At 64.6% G+C, this 24,976-nt stretch overlaps 1 protein-coding gene across 2 annotated transcripts; it reads left to right on the top strand.

The window, feature by feature from the left end:
• The first annotated feature begins 1,250 nt into the window (after positions 1 to 1,250).
• On the top strand, positions 1,251 to 21,945 carry BTBD2 (BTB domain containing 2). Of its 2 annotated transcripts, XM_042927846.1 has the most exons (10): positions 1,260 to 1,690; positions 10,784 to 10,903; positions 14,079 to 14,235; positions 15,381 to 15,486; positions 15,576 to 15,773; positions 17,606 to 17,798; positions 17,896 to 17,983; positions 18,145 to 18,291; positions 20,976 to 21,168; positions 21,489 to 21,945. In XM_042927846.1, the coding sequence occupies exons 1-9, from the start codon at positions 1,260 to 1,262 to the stop codon at positions 21,135 to 21,137; spliced, it is 1,602 nt and encodes a 533-aa protein (XP_042783780.1). In that variant the 3' UTR covers positions 21,138 to 21,168; positions 21,489 to 21,945. The 2 variants fall into 2 exon arrangements, with proteins under 2 accessions (XP_042783781.1, XP_042783780.1); XM_042927847.1 differs by having other exon boundaries at positions 1,251 to 1,690; positions 20,976 to 21,945.
• Positions 21,946 to 24,976: the final 3,031 nt, after the last annotated feature.

Raw genomic sequence — 24,976 nt, 5'->3', positions numbered from 1 at the left:
TGGCCTGGCCTCCCCAGAGGGAGAGGTGGTCCCCAGGGCGAGGGGATTGGCTGTCAATGCCGGGAAGCCCCTGAAGGGCTTGAGGCAAAGGCTCCAAGACACCAGATTAAGTCTGGAAGAGACTGGGTTCTAGAGAGTAAAGAAGGGTAAGTCGTTGAAGCAGGCGACGGTGCAAATGAACACGTGGGTCCCTTGTTCCAGAATTATCACACATCTCAAGATGGTGACAGCAGAGTATTACATCAAGCATGGGGCCCTGGGTGAGCCCTCGGGCTGCAGGCCAGGAAGGTGACCGGGGTGGGGATCCAGGAACAAGGGCGCATTCAAGGTCTGCTCTGCTTTGGAGGTGAAGAGCTCATGGAGTTCGGGGGCAGAGCCTGGACGCTGAGGGGGGCTGCCTTTCCTGTGGCTCTCCTAGGTGTCACTGGGCCGTGAACCCCCAAGAAAAATCCCTCCGCCATGGGAATGACCAGCCCTGAGACCCGGCGTGGGGGGTGGGGGTCTCCCAGTCGCTTATTAGGTGCTGAATCGTCGCGGATGTTATGGAAGTGGGTCTTGAAGCCCTGCGAGCAGATGAGGGGCCGCGAGAGGGCCTCGCGCCCACCAGTGGGGCTGCTGGCCGTGACCTCTCTACCCAGCTTCCCGGCCACCTTGACCAGGCTCAGGACCTGGAAGAGGCTCGCCCTGGCTTCTTCATCTTGACCCCTGGTCACTGGTCAGCATCCTTCCCTCCAGGAACCCCTCCCCCAGGCTGAAGCTCTGGGTTTTGACCCCTGCCCCAGGTCGCCCAAGGACTTCCCGGTGTCCCTCTTCAGGGCACCCGGGCCGGTCTGACACTATGGGTGTGGTTAGCAGTTTGGGGGTTCCAGTCCAGTCCGCACTGCCTATCAGGCACCCGGGTTCTTTCTTCCTCCCCTTCCGCCCCCCTCCATCCATCCCCGCTCCCCCTCGGCCCACAGCTCCCTCCTTCTCCTCCTCCTCCCGCCCGCCCCCTCCTCTCCCATCTCCCCGCCTTCGCCTCCCCCTCCACTCCCCTCCCCTCCCCCATCCCTCCTCCACCCGCCCCGCCTTCCTCTCCCCCTCCCCTCCCAGCTCCCTGCTCACCCCTCCCCTTTCCTCCCTCTCCCCTCCGGGCTCCCCGCCCCTCCCCTCCCGTCTCCTCCCCTCCCGGCTCCCCGCCCTCCCCTCCCCCTCCCCTCCGGACTCCCCGCCCTCCTCCCGCCCGCCCCGCCCCGCCCCGCGGCCGCCGCACCGACAAGATGGCGGCGGGTGGGAGCGGCGGGCGCGCGTCGTGCCCGCCGGGGGTCGGCCCGGGTGCGGGGGGCGGCCCCGGGCCCAGCGCCAACGCCGCCGCCGCCCCCGGCAACGCGGCCGCCGCCGCCGCCGCCGCCGCCGCCGCCGCCGCCGCCGCCGCCGCCGCCCCGGCCCCCGCCGCCCCCGGGCCGCCCCCCGCTCCGGGACCGGGCCCGGGACCCGGGTCGGGGCCGGGCGCGCAGGCCGCGGCGGGCGGGGAGCGGGCGGCCGAGGAGCCGGGGGCGGCGGCGCTGCTGCGCGAGCCCGTCTACAACTGGCAGGCCACCAAGCCCACGCTGAAGGAGCGCTTCGCCTTCCTCTTCAACAACGAGGTGCTCTGCGACGTGCACTTCCTGGTGGGCAAGGGGCTCGGCGCGCAGCGCATCCCCGCGCACAGGTGGGCCCCGCCGTCCTTGGGCCCCGGGCCCCGCCGCCCCCCGGGCCCCGCCACCCCCGGGCCCCCGCCACCCCAGGACCCAACCGCTCCAGGGACCGACCGTCCTCCGGACCCTCCTGCGCCCTGCCACCCCCCAGGTCCCCTGGGACCCGCGGTGCCAGAGCCCCGTGACCCTGCGGGGCCCCCATCTACCCTTCAGCCCTCTGATGCTAGCTGCACCCTGGCCCTGGGACCCCCCACCCCCACCCCCACCTCTCCACTCCCAGCAGAGGCTCCTGGCTTTAGGATGCCGGACCCTGCCACCCAGGCCAGGATCTCCAGGCACGGCCACCCAGCCACCCCCACCAGCTCCGGCCACCTCTAGGCCCCTCGGTCCTGCCCCAGTGACCTCCTGCGCCTAATGTCCCGTGCTTCCCCTGTGGTGACCCCCAGGCCCCCGCCAGACTCCTGCCTCCTGAACCCACAGAAGCCCCTCAGTGACACCCCAGTCCCCCGGCCTCTCTGAAAAAGGGGACATTGTTGACCTGTGCTTCCAGCCAGTCTCCAGGACCCAGCCCCCAGACCCCCGGGCAGGGCGGGGCTGAAGTCAGACTCCCAGTCCACTGCCGGTGTTCCTGACTCTGCTCCCCAGGGACGGGGGCTCGCTGATGGGGGAGGGGGTGTGTGTGACATCAGAGGAGGGGGGCCGGGGGCATTTCTTGTACTCGCCTGGAGTGTTCCCCAGCCTGCTGCAAGGGGTTCTCCCTGCCTTTCTGGCCTGTGGCCTTTATTTAACCTGTGCCTTCGAGATTTTTCTTTCCGGCTTTTTCCTGGTTATTTATGTACAACTGGATCTAGATTCCTGTCTGCAGAACGTTCCAGGCCTGTGGTTGGGTCCCCAGGACCTCCCGTGGCTCCTCCCTCCCCTGTGTGCGAGCAGCTCTCTCCAGAGTCGCGGACATGGGCCTCACCCCCACCCAAGCTGGAGTAGGGGCCCGGTCTGTGGGCTGCCCGTGAGCCCCCACCCCCTCCCCCCGCCCCCAGGCGTCCCTGAGGCCCGTCATGCTCCTACATACTGGTCAGCCAGGCCTGGTCTCCTTCACCACCTTCGGGGAGCAGAATAAGTAAGGCGAGGCTGCACGAGCTCCCACCTGCCTGACCCAAGCCCTTTGGGGACCGGGTCAGGTGGATGTGGCTGGAAACCCCACGGGCAGGTGGGGGGGCAACCTCAGGGGGAGCCAGGGGCCCCCAGGCACCAGTGACCTTAGCGCCTGCCCTCGGTCTGTCCTCCTGTCCTGGATTGAGCGTCGTGAAGTAGGGCTGAGGCAGTGGGCGTGGGGCCCCCAGAGGCGTGAAGGGTGTGGCCCCGCAGGGGCTCCGGAGAAGTGGGAGGGCAGCCAGTGTCCCAGGCCTGGAGCGAGGGGTGTGGTAGGAAATGGTCGGAGAGTAAGGTCAGCTGGGCGTGGTCTCTAGTGAGACTTAATGAGAACCGGAGACCCGGGGTCTGGGGGGTGGTGACAGGAATCGGTACCTGAGCCGCTGTGCTGAGCAGGGCGAGGGGAGGGGCCGTCTGGAGTCCAGGTGGGCACTCGGGAGCCGGGGCAGGGGCAGGGGCACCGTGGGCCTGAGTGACCGCATCTGCTTTGAAGGGTGGACCGGCTGGGGGTGGAGGCCGCAGGCGCTTGGCGGGAGGGTAGAAATGGGAGGCAGAGGGTTCGGCTTCCCTTGGGAGGAGGTGCCTCTCCCTGGTGCGGTGGGGGGCCGTGGCTGTGGCCCCCCAGACCCTGGCTCCAGCATCCCAGAGAAGGGCAGTTGTGGCAGGGATGTACGTGGAGGGCTGATGCACTTGGCAGAGAGCCGGCCAGAGGGCACATGTGGGTCTGGGGGTCTGGGGTCTGTGGCTCGCAGGGGTTGAGTGATGCGGGGGGGGTTGGGGGGATGGTGGCCTAGGGGTGCCGTGTGGATGGGGGAGGAGGGGTGGTGCTGAGGAAGGGCTGCAGGGAGCCACCCTGAAAGGGCTCTGGGCACGGAGGGTACGTGCCTACATGCTGACCTTTGCCCCCACACCCGCCCGCCCACTGGGCCTGTGGCTCTTCCCCCCTCCCCCCCCCCCCCCCACCCCGCCAGCGGCCTGGCTCCCTGGCTCACCTTGCTGGTCCCTGCAGGTGTCATTCGTCACCTGGGCCCCGCAGACTCCCTGGCCGTTTGACGTCCAGAGGGGGTCTGGGTCAGGCCGATGGCATTTGTCCCCATTGTCCTGGTGGTAATGCCCCGCGGTTTGGTCGTCACCGTAGAAGGTTCTGCCTTTGGGTTGTTATTTCCTACACGTTGGTGACGTTTTCCCTGCAGCAACCAGGTGGGTGCTGCCCACGGGTGACCCTGGGCTTCCTGTGCCTCAGTTTCCTCACCGGTGAACTGGGATTGACCGCTCAGATGCCTCCATCCCAGGACCTCTGGGAGGATCGACTCAGTGACCCAAGCAAGTGCTTATGACAGTGGTCCAGGGCGAGCTTCAGTAGAGGCGGGGACGTAATCCGGAGCTTGAAAAGACGCGGGGGGCCGCTTGCCACGCCGCTCCTGGGGGCTGCACTCGGGACTTGCTTGTAAAGAAGTGAGTGGAAAGCGGACGAGGGTAACCTGACCGTGGAGAAACCCGGCAGACCCCCACCTTAGCCAGGGGTCAAGGTCACCTTCTGAGAGATGTTGAGTGGCTGCGGGGTCCCCTGATAGGATGGGACCAGAAGGGCCCCTCACCTCCAGGTGTAGGTGTGTCCCCGTCCTAGCCTGTGTTACCTATGAGCGTGACCTTACGTGGAAAAAGTCTTTGTAGGTATGATTAAGTTAAGGGTCTGGGGATGAGCTCATCCTGGATTCTCGGGGGGGGGGGGGGGCTCTAAACCCAGTGACAAGGGTCTTCCATAAGAGACCCAGAAGGAAAGCCACATGATGACCACGGGGGGCAGGCACTGGAGGGACGAGGCCAAGGAATGCCTGGAGCCCCCCAGAGCTGGGAGAGGAAGGCAGGACCCTTCCCTGGAGCCCCCCAGAGGAGGAGGTCACACCTTGCCCTGGAGGGCTCCGAGCCTCCGGGCCTGGGAGAGGATGAAATCTTGTTTAGACTTGCCCAGCCCTGGGAAACCAGACCGACTGCAGGAAAACACCCCACAAACCCACATCGGGGACACACCGCGGGCCAGCTGGCGGCTCATCCTGGGGGCTCTCAAGGTCGTGAGAGCTGTCACAGCCTAGCAGAGCCCAAGGGGGTGACCGAATGCCACCTGGGGCCCTGGGTGGCGTCCCGGGGCAGGGAGAGGATGTGGTGGCACGGGAGCCGCGTCTGGGGTTCGGGCCACAAAGCAGCGTGGGGGAGGGGCTCTCACGGACCTCGAGAAAGGCGCCTCGGTGTGGCCCCGCCAGGGCCCGGGTGCGGGGAGCGGCACGGGCCAGGGCTCAGAGTGGCCGTGGGCTCTGGGCGCAGGCCGACCTGGGGCGGGGGACACGAGTGCTGAGCGGCCCTGGCCCCTCGTCCCGTCGCAAGGCTCTGGGCAGCCCTCAGCCTGCACTGCTTTTTCCGTCCCTTTTTCCTTCTAATCTGATGCCCGGCGCCTCCATCGCGGCTGCTGGCGGCTTGTGTGAGCAGGCGTTAGCTTCTCTCCTTCTCTGCTGCACCCCAAACCCCGGGAGCAGGCCGGGCACACGGGTGCTCGGTGACTCTGTGGCACCCTGGCCGGCCTGAATCAAGTGTCTGCGTTCTCTTGCTGGGCTGGCTCCGAGGAAACACTGAGTCTCTTCGGGGTGGGTGTTGGGTGGACCCACAAAACCAGCACCTGAGAGGTTGTTTGTGTTCTCTCTCTCAACATTTTATTTATTTTTGAGAAAGAGAGAGAGACACAGAACCCGAAGCAGGTTCCAGGCTCCGAGCCGTCAGCGCCGAGCCCGACGCGGGGCTCGACCCCACGAACCGTGAGATCGTGACCTAAGCCCAAGTCAGAGGCTCAGCCGACTGAGCCCCCCAGCACCCCTCAGATGTCTTTATTCCTTCAGCCTGGAAAGTGCAGCGCCGCGGAGAAGCCCGGCGGGTGGAACAGCCCGTCTGGGGTTTCTCATTTCATTGGTGTGTTTGTGTTCTTCGTAGGACAGCACAGCTTCTGATGACTGTGGCTTTCTGTTTTGAGAACCGCCAGGACCCTTGTTCCCAATTTTCTTCTCTGTCGAGACTTTTTCAGCCGGTCTCACACGGTTACCCCTCCAGTACCGATCACCCTCCCATCCCGCCCTCCCCCTTCCCTCAAACTGTCATTGGAACGTGGTGCTGGCAGAGGACGTCCCTTTCCCCGCGGGACGGCCGCTCTAGCACAGCATCAGCAAGCGAAGGTAAATGGCCAGACAGCGGACGATTTCTTCAGGCCGCACAGTCCGTCCCACTTCCTGAATTCTGTCTTAGCAGCACGGAAGTGCTGTAGACAACGCGAGTGAATGATCATGGATGCGTTCCAATAAAACTTTATTTGCAAAAGCACGCGGTTGGCCAGTTTGCCGGCCCCCAGGCATCCCGTGGTCCCTTGTGACCTTTAGGGTCTGTTTGTCAAGTAAGTGCTCAAGGGATTTAGTGGGGGTGGGGGTGGGGGTTGGTCTCCCACCGATACCAGGCTGGGGAGAACGGGCAGGTTAGCACACAGATATCTGGGGGCATGGTCTTTCTCTATTTGTTTAGGGCATTTATGTTCTTAGGATAGCTTTGTAGCTTTCTTCATATAGTTTTCTTGCACATTTATTGCTGATTTTTGCTCCTGTATTGTTTTCCTCTGTTGTGAGTAATCTTTAAACAAATTTTTTTAAGTTTATTTATCTTTGAGAGAGAGACCTACACAGTGAGCAGCGGGGAGGCCGAGAGAGAGGGAGAGAGAATCCCAAGCAGGCTCTGCGACGTCGGCACGGAGCCCGATGTGGGGCTCGAACTCACAAACCGTGAGATCATGACCTGAGGTGAAACCAAGAGTTGGGCGCTCAACCCACTGAGCCACCCAGGCGCCCCGAATCTTTAATCTGATTGTAACTTCGATTTAAATAGCCCTGTGTGGGGGCCCCTGGGTGGCTCAGTCTTGGTGAAGCGTCCCACTTCGGCTTGGGTCATGATCTCACGGTTTGTGGCTTCAGGCCCCGCATCGGGCTCTGTGCTGACGGCTCAGAGCCTGGACCCTGCTTCGGATTCTGTGTCTCCCTCTCCCTCTGCCCCTCCCCAACTTGTGCGTGCTGTCTCTCTCTTTCTCCCTCTCTCTCAAAAATCAGTAAAATGTAAAAAAGAAAAAAAAATTTAAATAGCCCTGCGTGGCCAGGAGCAACCACATTGGGCAGTGCAGTCCTAGAATTTTCAGATTCGAAAACCATGTCGTGGGCAGATTATTTCTCTCCGTCCCTCCTATTTGTGCCGCTTAATGCTTTTCTTAGCGCATTTCTGGCCGCGGGGCGTCGCCCCCTGACGGGGGTGGAAGCAAGCCACCTTTGCGCTCTGTGGGACAGCTTCGCTGAAGTTCCTCTCTGTTCCCTGCCTGCTGAGAGGTGTCCTGAGGTGTGGGTGCGGGGCGTCACTGGAGTCTGGTCTGTTTGACCTGACGGCTGTCTGTGCAGATGTGCAAGCCTTGGGCCCTGGCGGCCGCCACCCCCGAGGTCCCCCCCGCCCCCACCCGGAAGGCCAGGCCTCCCCGTATTTAGCCCGTTGTCTGTGTCATCCACGGTATCCTTCGTTATTGCGTGCGAGCGGCCCCCGCACGCTCGAGCCCGTGTTGTTCAAGGTCAGCTACAGCTGTCTTCTTTTTATTGGCAAGTAATTCCCGCGATTGCTGAATTCAGTGGTACGAACGGACCTCCGTCTGTCCCTTTGCCAGCCGGTGGGTGTATGGGCTCTGTCTGGTGTTTTCACTGTCACGAATCATGCCGTGTGAACGCTGGTGTGCAAATCCGGTCCTGTGGTCTTGGGTCAGCACCTCGGAGCGGACTGTTGGGATTCTAGGGTAACTCAGGTGACATTTTCAGAAAGTGCCGGACTGTTTTCCGACGAGGCCGCGGCATCTGCGCCCAGCCGTGCTCGGGGGCGTCTCCGTTTTCTGGGAGAGTCTGCCTGCGGTCGCTGTCACTTCCGGCGTGATTGGGAGGGGTCCCCCGTGAAGCCGTCTGGGGACAGGCTTTGCCGTGGGGTGAGATCGTGTTCCTTACGTTCCTGAACGATGTGCCCACCCTTGCTCCTGATTTCGGTACCTCGCGGCCCTCCCGTTTCCAGTGGTTTCTCTGCACCCCCTGCCATCCCCATGCCCGATTTCACGAGGTGTCCTGTTCCCACCTTGGCTGTTCCCTTCTCTCCGTGGGTTTGGTTTACTCTCCATTTTCTGGACTCCTGATGCGGGAGCTCGCCTCGCGGATTCCTGGGCCCTTAATAGATGCGCGACGCGTCCTTCGAGCCGCGACCCTCAGGTCGGCCTGTCGCGCTGTGGTCTCCTTTGCAGCCAAGATCTTTCCTCGCTTCCTCGTGTTCCTTCTCGGACCCGTGGCTGCTCCCAGGTGGGTTCATTTGCAAGCATTTGGGGATCTCTCAGACTTCCTCTGGTTGCGGCTTGGTAATCGAACTCGGCTGTGTTTGGAGACCACGCTCTGGCCGACGCCGGCGCTGCCCGGCGCACCTGTTGGCCCCGAAGGACATCCCACGTGTGCAGGCAGGGTCCCCGGAAGGTCGGTTGGTTCCTGCTGGCGGCCGGGGGCGGCCGGGCTCCGGGGCCTGGGCTGTGTGCGGCCGTGGCCTCCGCTCCGGCTCCCGTCCCTGCCCCTGCCGCGTGTGTGCATATACAGCGGTGATGTGCGCCCTCCCCGGTGGCCGTGAGCGCTGTCCCCGAGGGACGCCGTGGGGCTGGGCAGACACCCCGTGTCTCCTCCGCTTTGCCCGCTGGCTGCCGGGCGGAGGGCTGAGGATCCGCCCCGGAAACGGTGGCTACTCCGTGTCCACCGTGTGGCCGTTTTCTGCGCTTCATGGGCTGGAGTCCTGATGGGGGGGGGGGGGGCTGGCGCCCCTTGTCCCTCCCGCGGCCCCTCACCCGCTCACTCGGTTCAGTCCCCACGGACCCCCGGCCGGTGCTCTGTCCTGCGGGTTCCCGTGCAGTGAGCACGGTGTCCCGTGGCTGCTCTCATCCCCAGCTCGGCCGCGAGCTCGCCGGGCGGGCGTCGCATCCGCGTTTCCCCGGCACGTTGGGAGCAGCTCTTTCCTTCTGGCCCCGCAAGATACTCCGAGCCCGTCGGGTCCCCCCCCCCCCCCCCTCCCGACCCCGGCCCCGGAATCCGCCGTTTCTCCAAGGAGCCTGGACCCCCTGTGGCTGTGGGATTTGGACACCAAGCTCCGGGCTCTGGGTGTCCCCTCGCTGCTGGGCCGTCCTTGATCGGAGCCCCGTGTTAGTTTCTGTGGTTTGATGCCCACCTCTGCATCTCAGACTCCCTGCCCGCTGGCGGGGACGCCCGGGGTGCGTGAGGTCTGTGCCCGTCCACCCCGTGTCGGGTGGCTCGGCCCTGACGCGCCGGGTACAGTCAGCAGCCTCTTCTGTGTTTGGATCCGTTTTCCAGCAGGAGATTGAGGTGCTTCTGGGAAGGCACCTTATCTAGGGACCGTGTGCGGGAGGACAGCGGGGCCTGGGGACCTGCCGCGGTGGTGTGAGAGCCCAGGGCCTCCGAAGACGTGGGTGCGGCCGGAACCTACAGCTCGGGGGCGCGAGAGCCACACGGGGTCTCCTGCCCCAGCTCCGGGGCTAGGCGTCCGAGGTCACGGCGTCAGCAGGGCTGCGCTCCCTCCGGAGGCCCTGGAGGGCCCCCCCTGCCTCCTCCAGCTCCTGGGGTCCAGGCGTCCCCTCCAGTCTCTGCCTCTGTCCTCACGTGTCCTTTCTCCGTGTCCGTGTCCAAATTCCCCTGTTGCAGAGACACCAGCATGGGGTTAGGGCCACCCTCCATGCCCTCGCCCGAACCAGTCACATTCTACAAGGACTGTTCCCAAGCGAGGTCCCGTTCTGCCTTTCCGGGCGGACGGGATTTTTGGGGGACGCTGTTCGCCCCACTGCACTCGGGTTCCCGTCTGTCTCGGGTCTGGTCCTCGGATGGGATCCAGCCGCCGTGCCGCACTGTGGCCCAGACGAGGGCCGGAGACGCCGAGGGAGGGGGAGGGAGGGGCCGGGGGAAGGGGTGCTCTGCCCGTCAAGGGTGGGGGGCTGCTCAGCTTGGGGCAGGCGGAGGCTGGGGAGCAGGACGTGGGGGCTGGCTGCGCCCCGCCTGCAGGTGTGTGCCGACCCGGAGGGCTCTGAGCCGGGGTGGCCGCTCGGAGCCCTGTGTTTGTCCCCACGTGGGCCCGGGAGTGGGTGGGTGTCCCGGGGACGGTGCCTGGGCCACGTGGGGTGGGCCCCGGAGGCTGTGCGTGGACAGCACAAAGCACAGGGCGGGCGGCGCCTCCTTGAGCTCGGCCGGCCACCGCGGAGGCCCCCCCACGTCGTGGTCCAGCTGGAGGGTCCCTGGCTGGCTTGGGGGGCCCCGAGTGGCCACACCGCACGCGACAGAGCCCGCAGGCCTCCTCGCGGCCACCGCCTCCCGAGGCTGCCCCGGGGACTCGGCCCCGCTCAGGTGCCCCTGCCAAGCCTTCCCTGACCCTCGCTCCTGTCGCGGCCTTGGGTTCTTCCTGCCCCACAGTCAGGCTGTCCCTGCACTTGCTGTGTCTGCCCCACTGCAGGATGGCCGGGACCCTCGTGCCCACGACGTGAGCGCGGCATGTGCGTGCAGAGCGAGGGGGTGGACGGACGCGCGGACGGGGCTGCGGGGGCACGAGGCCATCCTGCCGTGGGGCCGGTGACCTCACTCGTCCTCCCCAGTGTTACCACTGAACCTTCTGAGCAGCCTTGCTCCAGAGTGCGGCCTTCTAGAGCCCTCTGCCGGCAGGACCTGCTGGGCCGGGGTCTGCCGGGGTGCTAGCCGGGGTCGCTCCCGCAGCATCTCCTATGGGGACCGCCCCCGCCCCCCCCCGACAGCCCCCGGGCTCAGTGACGGGAGCAGTCAGGGCCACGTGGAGGGTAACCTCGGTCTTCTCTGACACGCCAGGTTCGTGCTGGCCGTGGGCAGTGCTGTCTTCGACGCCATGTTCAACGGGGGGATGGCCACCACGTCCACGGAGATCGAGCTGCCCGACGTGGAGCCCGCCGCCTTCCTGGCCCTGCTCAAGTAAGACTTTCTAGATCTTTCACACTGTGGGGTGGGACGGACCAGCCTGACGTTCTAGAAAGTACACAGTTCGGGAAGAAGGTACAGAGACCCCCAGGGACAGCACCTCCAGAGCCCCTGAAGAGCTCCAGAATTGCCCCTGAAGTGAGGGGTGGGCTCTGGGGGCCCCCACCCCATTTCCACTTTCGCAGACTTCTCGTTGAGATGTGATTCGCCCACCGTACGGTTCACCCGTTTACAGCGTGCTGTTGAGCGCTCTGCGGGCATTCGCGGGGGTCGTGTGCCCCTCACCACTGCCTCATTCTACCTTCTCATCGCCCCAAAGAGCAGCCCCGTCCCCGTCGGCCGTCACCCCCTCCCCCGGCCCCACGAGCCCCCTTCCCTTCCGTGGATGATCTGGACGTTTCACACACGCGGACTCACACCCCGCGTGGCCTCTCGTGTCGGGTTCCCTCCCTGAGCGTCGCATGTTGAGGCCACGTTGCCGTGCGCGTGAGTCCCCGTTTTCATCTTTTGGAGTCGACACGAGTTTTGGAGGAAGTAAGACGTTGCAAGAATGTTAAATGCCACCTCTAGCTTTTCCTTTTTTGAGCCTCAGAATTTCTCAAGTACTTGAAATAAACACGGTGGGTGCCCGGCGTGGGGGCCGCAGGCAGCTGGCAGCCAGAGGCCACAGGTGAGGCCTGGCCGCTGGCTCTCCCGAGCTTCCAGACTGTTCTCCTTGCTCAGCCGAGCACGATTCTCTTGCTTCCAGAAGCGCTGGGTGTGAATCACAGTGGGTGACTTTAAGGATTACGCGGAACAGTTAAAACATCTCTGTAAACGCGGTTTATTTTTTCTCTATTATCACGATAAAGAGGGCAGAGGTCGCAAGAGAGAGAGGAAGGGAGGGAGGGAAAGGGAAAAAAAGAAAGTTCCAGAAGAGCATAAGGGACAGAACAGACCTGCCTCCCATCTGCCGTGTCCGAGGCCATGTGCTTCCTGGCTGTGCCCCCCAGCTGGTGTCCCTGCACCCCCCTGCCCCCTGGGGAGAACTTTGTTCTGGTTGGTTCCGTCTGTGGATGCCCCTTAGTCCTTGACGCTGACGTGGTTGGTCCCGTGCGCTGCCCCCAGCGTCTTCCCAGTGACGGAGCGCTTTTGGGGACAATCTCACGGCTGCGTCTCCATGTAGCTTCTCAGACCGCTAAGGCCAGGGGCGGCCGACTGCCCGTTTGGGGCCACACGGGCCCCGTCACCACCGCTCACACTGCCGCGGTTCCCGGAAAAGCGGACACGGCCTGTTCGTAAGGTGTGGGTGGGGCTGCGTGCCGATAAAACTTTATTGACAAAAACAGGTGACAAAACCATAAGCTATCACTTCGTACCCACCAGGGCACCTAGTGTTAAAAAAACCAAAAGCCAGAAAAGCCAAAGGAAAGTAACAACAATTAGGAAGTGAAGACATCGGGGCCCTCGGGGCCTCCGCGGAAACTGTGGAGGCCCCTCACAAGGCGTAAACGTAGAGTCACCCTGTGACCCGGCTGTTCCACTCCCGGATGTCTGTGCGGGTAACCGGAAGCCGGGGCGCGGACGGACGCTTGTACCCCGGTGTCACAGCAGCAGCGTCCGTGAAAGGTGGACACACAGTGTCTGCTGGCATGTAACAAACACGGGGTGTCCATTCACCCCCGGAGGATGACCCAGCCTCAGGGAGGAAGGACGTCCCGCCGCCTGCCGCCGCGTGGACGGACCCGGAGGTCGCTGTGCGTGGTGACAGGAGCCGGACACAGAAGGACGCGTCCCGCACGACCCCACTCACAGGGGGTCCCCGGAGGAGTCCCGTCTACAGGGACAGAGAGCGGATGGTGGGAGCCAGGGGTGGGGAGTCCGTGCTTCGTGGGGGCAGGGTCTCAGTCTGGGGAGATGGAAGGTTCTGGAGGCGGATGGCGGGGGCGGGTGCAGGACAGTGTGAGTGTGCCCGATGCTGCTGAAGTGTATGCGTAGAAATGCTTATGATGAAAAAAAAAAAAAAAAAAAAAAAAAAAAAAAAAAAAAAAAGAAATGCTTATGATGGTTTAGTTAAAGTATTTTTTTAAGTTTATTTAATCTCTACACCCCATGTGGGGCTCGAACTCACGACCCCAAGGTCAAGATTTGCGTGTTCTGACTGAGCCAGCCAGGCGCCCCTGTGTTGTATTTTATTGTAATGAATAGAAGAAAAGTGATAGCCGTGAGAACACACACACACACACACACACACACACACACACACACACACACACACACCAGCAGGGGACAGGTTTAGATTGAAGTCTGGTGACATGCGGGTTCCGGCTACAATCTCCCTGCTCTGTCTCTCCCGCCGTCCCCCCCGACCTCCCCGGGCTTGAGTCAGTTTTGCTGGGCTGCCACCAAGAGGGTAGACACTGTCATAACTGGTGTGTGAAAGGCTCAGCCGTCTCCTGGCACCGATCCTGGCTGTCCCCCCCACCCCACCCCTGCACTGCTGACTTCGGGGTTGGGTCCCGGGTCCTGTGGGGGGTCGGGCAGCATCCCTGGTCTCCTCAGGTCCAGGGTCTCCCGGACCCCACAGGATCGTAGCTGTTGACACGTGGGGCTGCGTTTGGCTTCTGGCACATTCGGGGGGGGGGGGGGGGGGGGGCGGGGCGCTACGAGGGCAGGCACACCCTTCCAGGTGTTTGCCCTTGTGGCTGCGTCCTGAACCCCTGCCAGCTCTGCACGAGGCTCCTGGTACCTCCACTGCCTCGTTGTTTTTCAGTTGAGCCCAAGTTCACACCGCGGGAGGGGCGGTCATGGTGTGGAGTGTCTGATTCAGGCCGGCGTTTCTGGTCCTCCGCTCGCCCAGAACTCGCTGAGCTCTGCAGCCAGGCCTGCCGTCCAGGCCCGGAGGTGTGGCAGGCTCTCCCCAGGGCAGATCCCATGCAGGTGCCTCTGGGGGAGTCTTGGTGGCCCTGGTGCCCCCGCACGGGGGTGTCACCGGGAAGGAAGCCGGTCGCTGCACGGCCCGCGTTCTGGTGTCCGAGTGCGGGTGGCTTAGCCTCTGGCCGGTTTCGAGGCAGATGGTCTTTGCCGGGTCACGTCGGTAGGCTACAGAGCGAAAGACACGGGCTCTGGAAGGTTCCTCGGGCCGGGCTGGTGGGGCGGGGTCTGAGCGAGCGAGCCGTCTGTCTTCCAGGTTTCTCTACTCGGATGAGGTTCAGATCGGGCCCGAGACAGTCATGACCACGCTGTACACCGCCAAGAAGTACGCGGTGCCGGCGCTCGAGGCCCACTGCGTGGAGTTCCTGAAGAAGAACCTGCGGGCGGACAACGCGTTCATGCTGCTGACGCAGGTGCGCGGGGGCGGGGCCGGGCCCCGGGGGCGGCTGGGGAGGGCAGTGCGACCCGGCGGGGTGCTCGTGCTCCAGAGAGGGTGCGGGCGCGCTGGGGCCGGGCAAAGGCGGGGACCAGGTGAGGATGAAGGGGTGGGGAGATGGGTGAGGACGCGGGGGCGGGGCCAGGCCGAGGGCGCGCGAGGCTACGGGCGCGGCCGCGCCGCCCACAGAGGGCGCAGGTGTGCTGCGGGGAGGGCAGGTGAGGGCGCTGGGACCCGGTGAGGACGCGGGTGGGAGGACGCCGGGACGCGGCGGAGACTAAGGTGCGCGAGGTGGGGGAGGCGGCGGAGACGAGGGTTTGGGGGGCGCCGGGGGGCGGGCGAGAACGCGGGTGGGCTGGGCGAAGGCGCAGGGTTGGGGGCCGGGGGAGGAGGTGCGCGCGGACTTGGGTTGAGGAGGAAGGTGTGGGGGAGGGGAAGGGCCAGGCGCGAGCACGCAGGTGCGGATAGGTGGCGGGGGGGGGGGGGGGGGGGGGGGGGGTGGTGGAGGGGCAAGGGCGAGGACCTGAGATGGGGATGGATCCCTGAATTTTTGGTGTCCCTTAAATTTTGCTCTCCCCCCCCCCCCCCCCCCCCCCCCCGCATCCTGACCTGGTGCCCTCGCAGGCCCTTCACGGGCGGGCACCTGGCACTTGTTGACTGAAGATTTTCCGCCCGCGATTTTCCCTTTTCCAGGGGGCCGGGCGTGGCCAGGTGGGGCTGGTCAGGCCCAGAGCGGCTGCGCAGGGGCTGGCGGTGGGGGCGGTCCCTCTCCCTGGGGGTCCCGGACCCCTCACTGAGTTGCCCTGGCAGGCTGGAGCTGGGCCCGCGGGGCTCAGAGCTGCGGCCACGCCGGCCCCAGGCTGTGGGGGTCGTGCTGGGTGGAAGGGGCCGGAATCTTCTGGGCTCCTGGTTCCTCCACCCTTCGGGCAGGTTCCCGATGGCGCGGTCTCAGGTGCTGGGAAGTGCGCGGGCCGTTCAGGGCCCCTCCCCCCCGACCCGCAGGGGCGTGTCCTGTCCACCCACCTCGCGACACTGGGAGACTGCGACAGGGTCAGAGCGGCAGCCGGGTGGGGGGGGGGGGGGCGTGCCTCCCACCGCGGCTGACGCGCTCCCTCTTTCCAGGCACGACTCTTCGACGAGCCGCAGCTGGCCAGCCTGTGCCTGGAGAACATCGACAAGAACACGGCCGACGCCATCACCGCCGAGGGCTTCACGGACATCGACCTGGGTGAGGCGCGCCGGCCTGGGGTGGGGGGGGGGGGACGAGCGCGGCCGCGAGGGGGAGGGGCATCCGCGCTGAGCCGGCCCCTCCCACAGACACGCTGGTGGCCGTGCTGGAGCGGGACACGCTGGGCATCCGGGAGGTGCGCCTGTTCAACGCGGTCGTGCGCTGGGCCGAGGCGGAGTGCCAGCGGCAGCAGCTGCAGGTGACGCCCGAGAACAAGCGCAAGGTGCTGGGCAAGGCGCTCGCGCTCATCCGCTTCCCGCTCATGACCATCGAGGAGTTCGCTGCAGGTAACTGTCAGGGGGCGGGGGCCGCTCGGCGGGAGCCTGACCCCCGGGGACCCCAGGTGTGACCCGCCCCGAGAGCTGGACGGCGAGGGTCCACGTGTGAGGACGGAAGGCCCCGCGGATGCCGCCAGATCGGCGCCTGGGTTCCCTTCCTTCTGCGTCGCGTGTCTGCGTCTGCGCGCTGGTCCCCCCGGGGCTGGGGCCGGCGTCCCGGGGGCCGGGCTCTGGCATCAGCATCCTTGACAAGCCTGTGGGGGGGGGGGGTGGGGGGCTCGGCCCGGGCGGACGCGGGGGCAGCCGGCCGTGCCTCCTGTCCCGTGTGGACGTGGCTCCCGCGGCGGTGCCTGACCTAGAGCCAGCCCTCCCCTGCGGGGCTGGAGGGTCCTGGGTGAGGCCACGTCACCGCCGGTGGCCTGGCCGGTGCACCCCCGTCCCCGGTTAGGGCTGTCTGGGACCGTGTAGCAGGAGTCTCTTGTCTGTGCTCCCTGGGACAGATTTACCCCCCCGAGATTAGCTCTCTTTGATCTGAAATCTGGATGCGACAGGGTCCCCTGTGTCACGTCTGTTCGTCCATAGTGTTGTCAGTGCTGGGGTGAGGCTCTGTGTTCCGGGATCGCTTGCTCATCACTTAGTGCCTCCCGTGTGCCAGGCTCTGGCAGTAGGTGGTGACTGTGGTGGCCTGGCCACTTCCGACCGGGGCTGGGTCGTTCTCCAGGATGGACGGGGGGGCTGTCACTGGGGCCAGACCCTGGTCATGAGGGTCCCAGATGTTAACCTAGACGTGGCTCAGGGGGCCAGGCTCCAGGCTGCACCGTCCCATCCTAAGACCCCTCCCTGTGTGAACCTAGCTGGACCCCTCCCCCGCCACCAGACTGGTGCCCCCAGCACTCTCCTGGAGGCCCCCCTGCCCACCTGGCAGCCAAACCCAGTGGGGTCCCAGGCCCCCGTGACCCGGCCCACCCCCTCACCCTGGGAGGGGAGTGTTTGCTGCTTCCTGCCGCCACCCCCTGTGCGGGCCCCCTCCTGTGTCCACCTCCCCCCCCCCCCACCCCCCCCCAGGCTGAGGTAGCCCAGTCCTGGCCCCTGCTCTGCCCAAATCGTGGGGAAGGACACTGTGTCCTCTTGGATTGAGCCGGGCTTTCCTGTTCCGTTCCTCCGTGATGGGTGTCCCTTGTCACTCAGCGTGTTTTAGAGAAGTGTCCTGCTTCTCGGGTACCCTAAATACAAGAGACCTAGAGGGAAGTCTGAAAAAACCCTCCGAAGACCGCCCCCCCCCCCCCCCCCAGCTAAGTGTGCCCCAGCCGCGGCCTCCTGTAGCTCCTTCTGCGTTTTCTGTGCAGAGATTAAAAAGCCCTGGTTACCGTTCTGTCTCCCAGTTGTATCCTCCTTACTCACGTAGAGGCCCCGGGGCCAGGGCACAGGAGCGGGGGGCCGAGCAGCACTGGGGCAGCCTGCAGAAACCGGCTCAGAGCTGAAGGATTCTCGTGAGCCTGCGGCGGGGGGGGGGGCGGGGGTCGAGGGGAGTCCCCCCACGCCGCCTGTCCTCCTTGGCTTCCACCTCCTGGAGCCCCTCCGGCTCGGGGCCTGTCCGGGAAGTCACGCCCAGGCAGCGGGCGGCCCCACGCGCGCAGGGCAGGGGTGGCTGCGCGCCAGGTGGGCCACCTGGGCGGTGGGGTTGCTGAGTGAGGCCGTGAATCGGACTCCCTCCCCCCTCCCCCATGCAGGGAGGGGCCACCCCCCCCTCCCCCGCATCTTCACTCTGGTGCCCTTGGAGGCTCACCGCCACCCACCCTGCCCGCCCGCCCCAGCCCGACCTCCGCCCCCTGTGCCCGCAGGGCCCGCGCAGTCGGGCATCCTCGTGGACCGCGAGGCGGTCAGCCTCTTCCTGCACTTCACCGTCAACCCCAAGCCGCGCGTCGACTTCATCGACCGGCCTCGCTGCTGCCTCCGCGGGAAGGAGTGCAGCATCAACCGCTTCCAGCAGGTGGAGAGCCGCTGGGGCTACAGCGGCACGAGCGACCGCATCAGGTGGGGCCGGGCGCGGCCGGGGTCCCCGCGGCACCGGGTGGGGAGCGGCCAAGGCGGCCGGCCCGGCGGCTCAGCATCCCCTGTGTCCGCGGCTCAGGTTCTCGGTCAACAAGCGCATCTTCGTGGTTGGCTTCGGGCTGTACGGCTCCATCCACGGGCCCACCGATTACCAAGTGAACATCCAGGTGCCCGCCCCGCCCCCGTCGCCTCCGCGCGGGTCCCAGGCTGGACTCCTCGCGCGGGCCCCCCCGGCCCCCGTCGGCCTCTGAGGGGCCCCGGGGGGGTGGGGGTGGGGGGCCCTGGTGAGCAGCGCCGGCTCCTGCCCCCCCTCCCCCCACCCCCGCAGATCATCCACACGGACAGCAACACCGTCCTGGGCCAGAACGACACGGGTTTCAGCTGTGATGGCTCCGCCAGCACCTTCCGGGTCATGTTCAAGGAGCCGGTGGAAATGCTGCCCAACGTCAACTACACAGCCTGCGCCACGCTCAAGGTGAGCCCTGGGCCTGTCCGGGATCCGCCCCTAGTGGGTACAGGTATAGGGCGCCTATGCGGTGTGTCGCTGTGGGGGTGTCTGCCGCGCCGGCCCTCCCCCACAGCACAGACACCCTGGGGAGGGGCTCTGCTGCCCCCCGGCCCCCCTCACAGCACAGACACCCTGGGGAGGGGCTCTGCCACCCCCCCATCCCCCCTGGCCCGCCCTCACAGCACAGACACCCTGGGGAGGGGCTCTGCCGTCCCCCGGCCCCCCCTCACAGCATAGACACTCTGGGGAGGGGCTCTGCCGCCCCCATCCCCCCGACCCCCCCTCACAGCACAGACACCCTGGGGAGGGGCTCTGCCATCCCCGGCCCCCCCTCACAGCATAGACACTCTGGGGAGGGGCTCTGCCGCCCCCCATCCCCCCGACCCCCCCACCACAGCACAGACACCCTGGGGAGGGGCTCTGCCGCCCCCCATCCCCCGACCCCCCCCCCCCACCACAGCACAGACACCCTGGGGAGGGGCTCTGCCGCCCCCCATCCCCCCCGACCACCCCCCACCACAGCACAGACACCCTGGGGAGGGGCTCTGCCGCCCCCGGCCCCCCCTCACAGCATAGACACTCTGGGGAGGGGCTCTACCGCCCCCCATCCCCCCCGACCCCCCCACCACAGCACAGACACCCTGGGGAGGGGCTCTGCTGCCCCCCATCCCTCCCCGACCCCCCCCACCACAGCACAGACACCCTGGGGAGGGGCTCTGCCACCCACCGACCCCCCCACCACAGCACAGACACCCTGGGGAGGGGCTCTGCCGCCCCCCGGCCCCCCCTCACAGCATAGACACTCTGCGGAGGGGCTCTACCGCCCCCCATCCCCCCCGACCCCCCCACCACAGCACAGACACCCTGGGGAGGGGCTCTGCTGTCCCCCATCCCCCCCGACCCCCCCCCCACCACAGCACAGACACCCTGGGGAGGGGCTCTGCCGCCCCCCGACCCCCCCCACAGCACAGACACCCTGGGGAGGGGCTCTGCCACCCCCGGCCCCCCTCACAGCATAGACACTCTGCGGAGGGGCTCTACCGCCCCCCATCCCCCCCGACCCCCCCACCACAGCACAGACACCCTGGGGAGGGGCTCTGCTGCCCCCCATCCCTCCCCGACCCCCCCCACCACAGCACAGACACCCTGGGGAGGGGCTCTGCCACCCACCGACCCCCCCACCACAGCACAGACACCCTGGGGAGGGGCTCTGCCGCCCACCGACCCCCCCACCACAGCACAGACACCCTGGGGAGGGGCTCTGCCACCCCCCGGCCCCCCCTCACAGCATAGACACTCTGCGGAGGGGCTCTACCGCCCCCCATCCCCCCCGACCCCCCCACCACAGCACAGACACCCTGGGGAGGGGCTCTGCTGCCCCCCATCCCTCCCCGACCCCCCCACCACAGCACAGACACCCTGGGGAGGGGCTCTGCCACCCACCGACCCCCCCACCACAGCACAGACACCCTGGGGAGGGGCTCTGCCGCCCCCGGCCCCCCCTCACAGCATAGACACTCTGCGGAGGGGCTCTACCGCCCCCCATCCCCCCCGACCCCCCCACCACAGCACAGACACCCTGGGGAGGGGCTCTGCTGTCCCCCATCCCCCCCGACCCCCCCCCACCACAGCACAGACACCCTGGGGAGGGGCTCTGCCGCCCCCCGACCCCCCCCACAGCACAGACACCCTGGGGAGGGGCTCTGCCACCCCCCGGCCCCCCCTCACAGCATAGACACTCTGGGGAGGGGCTCTACCGCCCCCCATCCCCCCCGACCCCCCCACCACAGCACAGACACCCTGGGGAGGGGCTCTGCTGCCCCCCATCCCTCCCCGACCCCCCCACCACAGCACAGACACCCTGGGGAGGGGCTCTGCCACCCACCGACCCCCCCACCACAGCACAGACACCCTGGGGAGGGGCTCTGCCGCCCCCCGGCCCCCCCTCACAGCATAGACACTCTGCGGAGGGGCTCTACCGCCCCCCATCCCCCCGACCCCCCCACCACAGCACAGACACCCTGGGGAGGGGCTCTGCTGTCCCCCATCCCCCCCGACCCCCCCCCACAGCACAGACACCCTGGGGAGGGGCTCTGCCACCCGCCGACCCCCCCACCACAGCACAGACACCCTGGGGAGGGGCTCTGCCGCCCCCCATCCCCCCGACCCTCCCCCCACAGCACAGACACCCTGGGGAGGGGCTCTGCCGCCCCATCCCCCTCCGGCCCCCCCTCACAGCACAGACACCCTGGGGAGGGGCTCTGCCGCCCCCCATACCCCCCCGACCGCCCCCCACAGCACAGACACCCTGGGGAGGGGCTCTGCCGCCCCATCCCCCCTCCGGCCCCCCCTCACAGCACAGACACCCTGGGGAGGGGCTCTGCCGCCCCCCATACCCCCCGACCGCCCCCCACAGCACAGACACCCTGGGGAGGGGCTCTGCCGCCCCATCCCCCCTCCGGCACCCCCTCACAGCACAGACACCCTGGGGAGGGGCTCTGCCGCCCCCCATACCCCCCCGACCCCCCCACAGCACAGACACCCTGGGGAGGGGCTCTGCTGCCCCCCACCCCTCTTCACCCTGGGCCCCCCCCCAGCCCCCACCCTCCTGGGGCCCTGGGTGCCTGACCGCAGGGACTGTTCCCACCCAGGGCCCAGACTCCCACTATGGCACCAAGGGCCTGCGCAAGGTGACCCACGAGTCGCCCACGACGGGGGCCAAGACGTGCTTCACCTTCTGCTACGCGGCGGGGAACAACAACGGCACGTCCGTGGAGGACGGCCAGATCCCCGAGGTCATCTTCTACACCTAGGCCGCCCGGTCCCCGAAGCCACCTGATGCAAGTAGGCCGCCCCCACCCCGTACCGCGCCCCCTGCCACGTTTCTGGGCGTCAGGAGAGGGTCTTCACTCCCTGCTCGGGGGAAGCCGGGCAGGGGCTGTGATGCGGTCCTTCAGGACGTGGGGGGGTGGGCAGGGCTGGCCCGGACCCGCCCTGAGCCAAGTGTCCCCCGGGGCCTTGGACGTGGGGGGGTCTCACACGCCGTCCCTGCAGCTCAGGGCCACCTGACCAACCGCCTGACCACAGGATTCAAATAGGATTGCGTCTCATGTTTGTTCTAACCGCACATAGCAATGCATCTTGGGTCCCCATTTCTCTGGTAGGAGGCAGCGTGTGGCGTCCTGGTCTATTCACTGGGGATGCTTGGGCCGCCCTGACCCTGGCCCCCAGCACGCTGGCCCAGCCCCCCTCGAGGTCCCACAGGCTGGCTTTCTGCCAGGCCCTGGCCCGCCCAGAGAAGGGCCCCTGCAGCTGCGGGCACGAACTCCCCACCTGATCTGCCCAGAGGGGCGAATGGTGCGGGGCCTGCCTTGGTGGCCGCGACCCCGGCTGGCCCCGCCCCCTGTACATACCGAAGCCCCGCCCCACCCGGCCTCTGAGTGAGCTCTAGGTCCAGAGGTGCTGGAGGGCGGAGCCCCTCCCTAAGTCCCCAGTCCTTCCCCCACCGCGTTTTCACCCCAGTGATCCCTTCCGGAAACTGTCCTCCCCAAGCCATGAAAGGTGTGCCCTCCTCACACCAGACCCCCAAATGATTTTTTTAAATAAAGGAAAGAAACGAAACCATCCTGACCTGCGTGCTTCTTCCGGTCAGGGGTGGCGGGAGGGGACCCTGGCAGCTTTGAGATCTGGCTCTTCTCTCTGCAGTTGTCTCCCCGCCCCCTCCACCTGTAAGATTGGTGGGGGGGGGGGGGCGCTGTGACTCTGTCTGCATCCGGAGTCGCTGCTAACACAGATGTCCCACCCCTAGGGCGTCCAGACCAGGTGGGGATCCTCCCCATGCCCTCTGTCCTCACAAAACTTCTGTGACGCCCATCATGTCCCTGCAGAAGCCCCCAACCAGACCTGCTGCGACAAGCTGTGCCTACACCTTGATGGCTCTGCCCTCTGGACCGGGTCTGTGTCTGTGCAGCGTGGGTAACCTGACCCGGGTCCGCCACCTGGCTCTGCCCCACGTGTTAGGGCGTTCCTGAGAAAAAGCGGAGAGGGAACAGCACGGTAGCCAGGAATTTTCCAAAATGAATAAAGACCTCAATTCACACACTGAAAGATCTCAGTGACCCAAAGTGAGGTTAAAAAAAAAAATTCACGTATACACAAACTGCTAAAAACCAAAGGGAAAAAGATGTCACAAACAGCCAGCAGAAAGAACTACCAAACTAGAATTCTGAGCCCTTCAAAAATGTAAGTAAAGACAGACGGAAACTCAACCGCATCAGTTACGTTAAACATATGCAGATCTAAATCCTCCGGTTGAAAGGTTAGGACCATCAGACTGGATGCAAGACCAAAACCAGACAACTTCCTGATTGCAAGAGTCTCACTTTAACTACAAAGAAACAGAAACTGAGGCTGAACGGTGGGAAAAATCGCCCTGTGCAAACACTGACCACACCTGTATCAGTACCAGACAGACCTTAAGGCAGTGAGCGTTCGTAACAGTTAAAGGACATTTCACGAGGATGAATGGGTCAATCCCACAGGAAGAAAGGACTGCCCTAAGTCTATGCACCAGAGCACCATTAGATATGTTTAAGAGTCGGCAGTACAAAAATGAGAAACCTATGACCCTAGTTGGAAATTAACACTGTCACATCTCTAAATGACAGAACGAACAAAAATCAAGAAGGATCTTTAATAGTTGAACAGACTTTACCTAATCATCCATAGAACACTACACCCAGCTCTGATGACAGTGGAATCAAACATGGGCTAAAAAAGCCATATGTAAATTAACTATGTTGAACTGAATGATACTCTGATTATAATATACCAAAATTTCAGGATCCTGCTAAAGCCAACTTGGGGAAATTTACATATACATTAGAAAAGAAGAAAGGTTTAAAGCCAAAGGTCTAAGCTTTCATTTTAAGAAACAAAACAGCAAATCTGACCCCAAAAATGGGAAATAAAATAGACCAAAAGTGAAGACAAATGAAATACAAAACAAACCATTAGCTGGTTCCTTGATGAAATCACAACAAATATATTTTAAAGAGCAAAAACCCAAGAGCGATGTCAAGGTCGAAAAGGGGACAGCACTACAGACCCTGTAGACCTTGAGGACACAGTAAGAGGGGTGACTTCTGGTTAGAACATAGAGCACTGCAGCAGGCCATAACTTTAGCTGGTTAAACACAAGATGGGAGCGTCTGGGTGGCTCAACTGGTTGAGTGTCCGACTTGATTTCAGCTCAGGTTATGATCTCACAGTTTGTGAGACTGAACCCCACATTGGGCTCTGTGCTGACAGTGTGGAGCCTGCTTGGGATTCTCTCTCTGCCCCTGCCCTGCCTGCATTCTCTCTCTCTCAAAATAAACTTAAAAAAACAAAATGCACTACAGAACCATACACAGGTGCAGCCAATGAAAACAGTCTTAGAGGCGCCCCCAAGAATTCGAAATAGAAATACGTGATGCGGGGGTGCCTGGGTGGCTCAGCTGAGCATACGACTCTTGCTTTTGGCTCAGGTCACGATCTCATGGTTTCGTGAGTTCAGGCCCCTCGTCGGGCTCTGTGCTGATGGCTCGGAGCCTGCTTGGGATCCTCTCGCTCTCCCTCTCTCTGCCCCTCCCCTACTCACGCTGTCTTTCTCAAAATAAACTTAAACAGTTAAAAAATTTGTCTATATATAACATGCAGCAATTCCACCTCTGGGTATACATGCAAAGGAAATGACATCAGTGTCCCAAACATCTGTACTCCCAAGTTCAGTGCAGCCCTGCTAACCAGACAGGGAAACCAAGTGTCAAGGATGGATGAAGAAAATGTGTAGTATCATTCAGCCCTTTTTTTTAAAAAAGAAAAGCTTCGCCCTTTGCAACGACGAGCATGGCGCTATGCACACAGAGGCAGGGGCCATATGACCTCTCACACGTGGAATCTAAAACCACATCTGAACTCACGGAGCCGGAGAGCACAGCGGCGGCCAGGGGTGGGGGAGACGGGCAGGTGCCGGTCGTGGGGTACGGGTTTCTGTTGTACGGCGCGCACATTCTGGGCGTACAGCAGACAGCCTGGCGGCCACAGTCACTACTATCCCATATGCCTGAGGACTAACAGCGGACCCGGTGTTCTCACCGTATGCACACGTGGTCGGCTCTGAGGTGGCGGGTGTGTCTGTTACCCCGATAGTTCACCTTGGGCTAATTATTTCATATTGTACGCGTGCATCAGACCACGACGAGAACCCTAAGCTTAAAAGAAAACGTAAAAGAAATATTTAATTGTAAACCCATCAAAGGGACGTGGATGCCAGGCCGTGGAGAGAAGCTGGGTTTTCAGGGGAAAAAGCCACTGCCAGATGAACAGGGGCCGGCAGGCCACCCCCGGAGGCACTCGCGAGTGGGCTGTGCCGTGGGCAGGGCGCTCTCTGACAAAAGGGAAGCCGGCGGGGGCCGGTGCCCGTGGGGGCGGCGCAAAGGCCTGGAACCTGGAGGGGCTCGAAACGCGGCAGGCTTGCCTTCTCCCTTGGCATTCTGCTTAGCGCTTGGCTGCTGGTGCGGGTGGGTGGGGTGGAGAGGCAGAGCGAAGTCTGTGGTCTCCCCGTGCCTGGAATCAGAGCCCCCGCTACAACCCGGGGCTGACAACAGAA

This window comes from Panthera leo, chromosome A2, assembly GCF_018350215.1.
Source record: "Panthera leo isolate Ple1 chromosome A2, P.leo_Ple1_pat1.1, whole genome shotgun sequence".
NCBI lineage: Eukaryota > Metazoa > Chordata > Mammalia > Carnivora > Felidae > Panthera > Panthera leo.
This window is presented reverse-complemented; position numbering and strand designations above follow the sequence as displayed.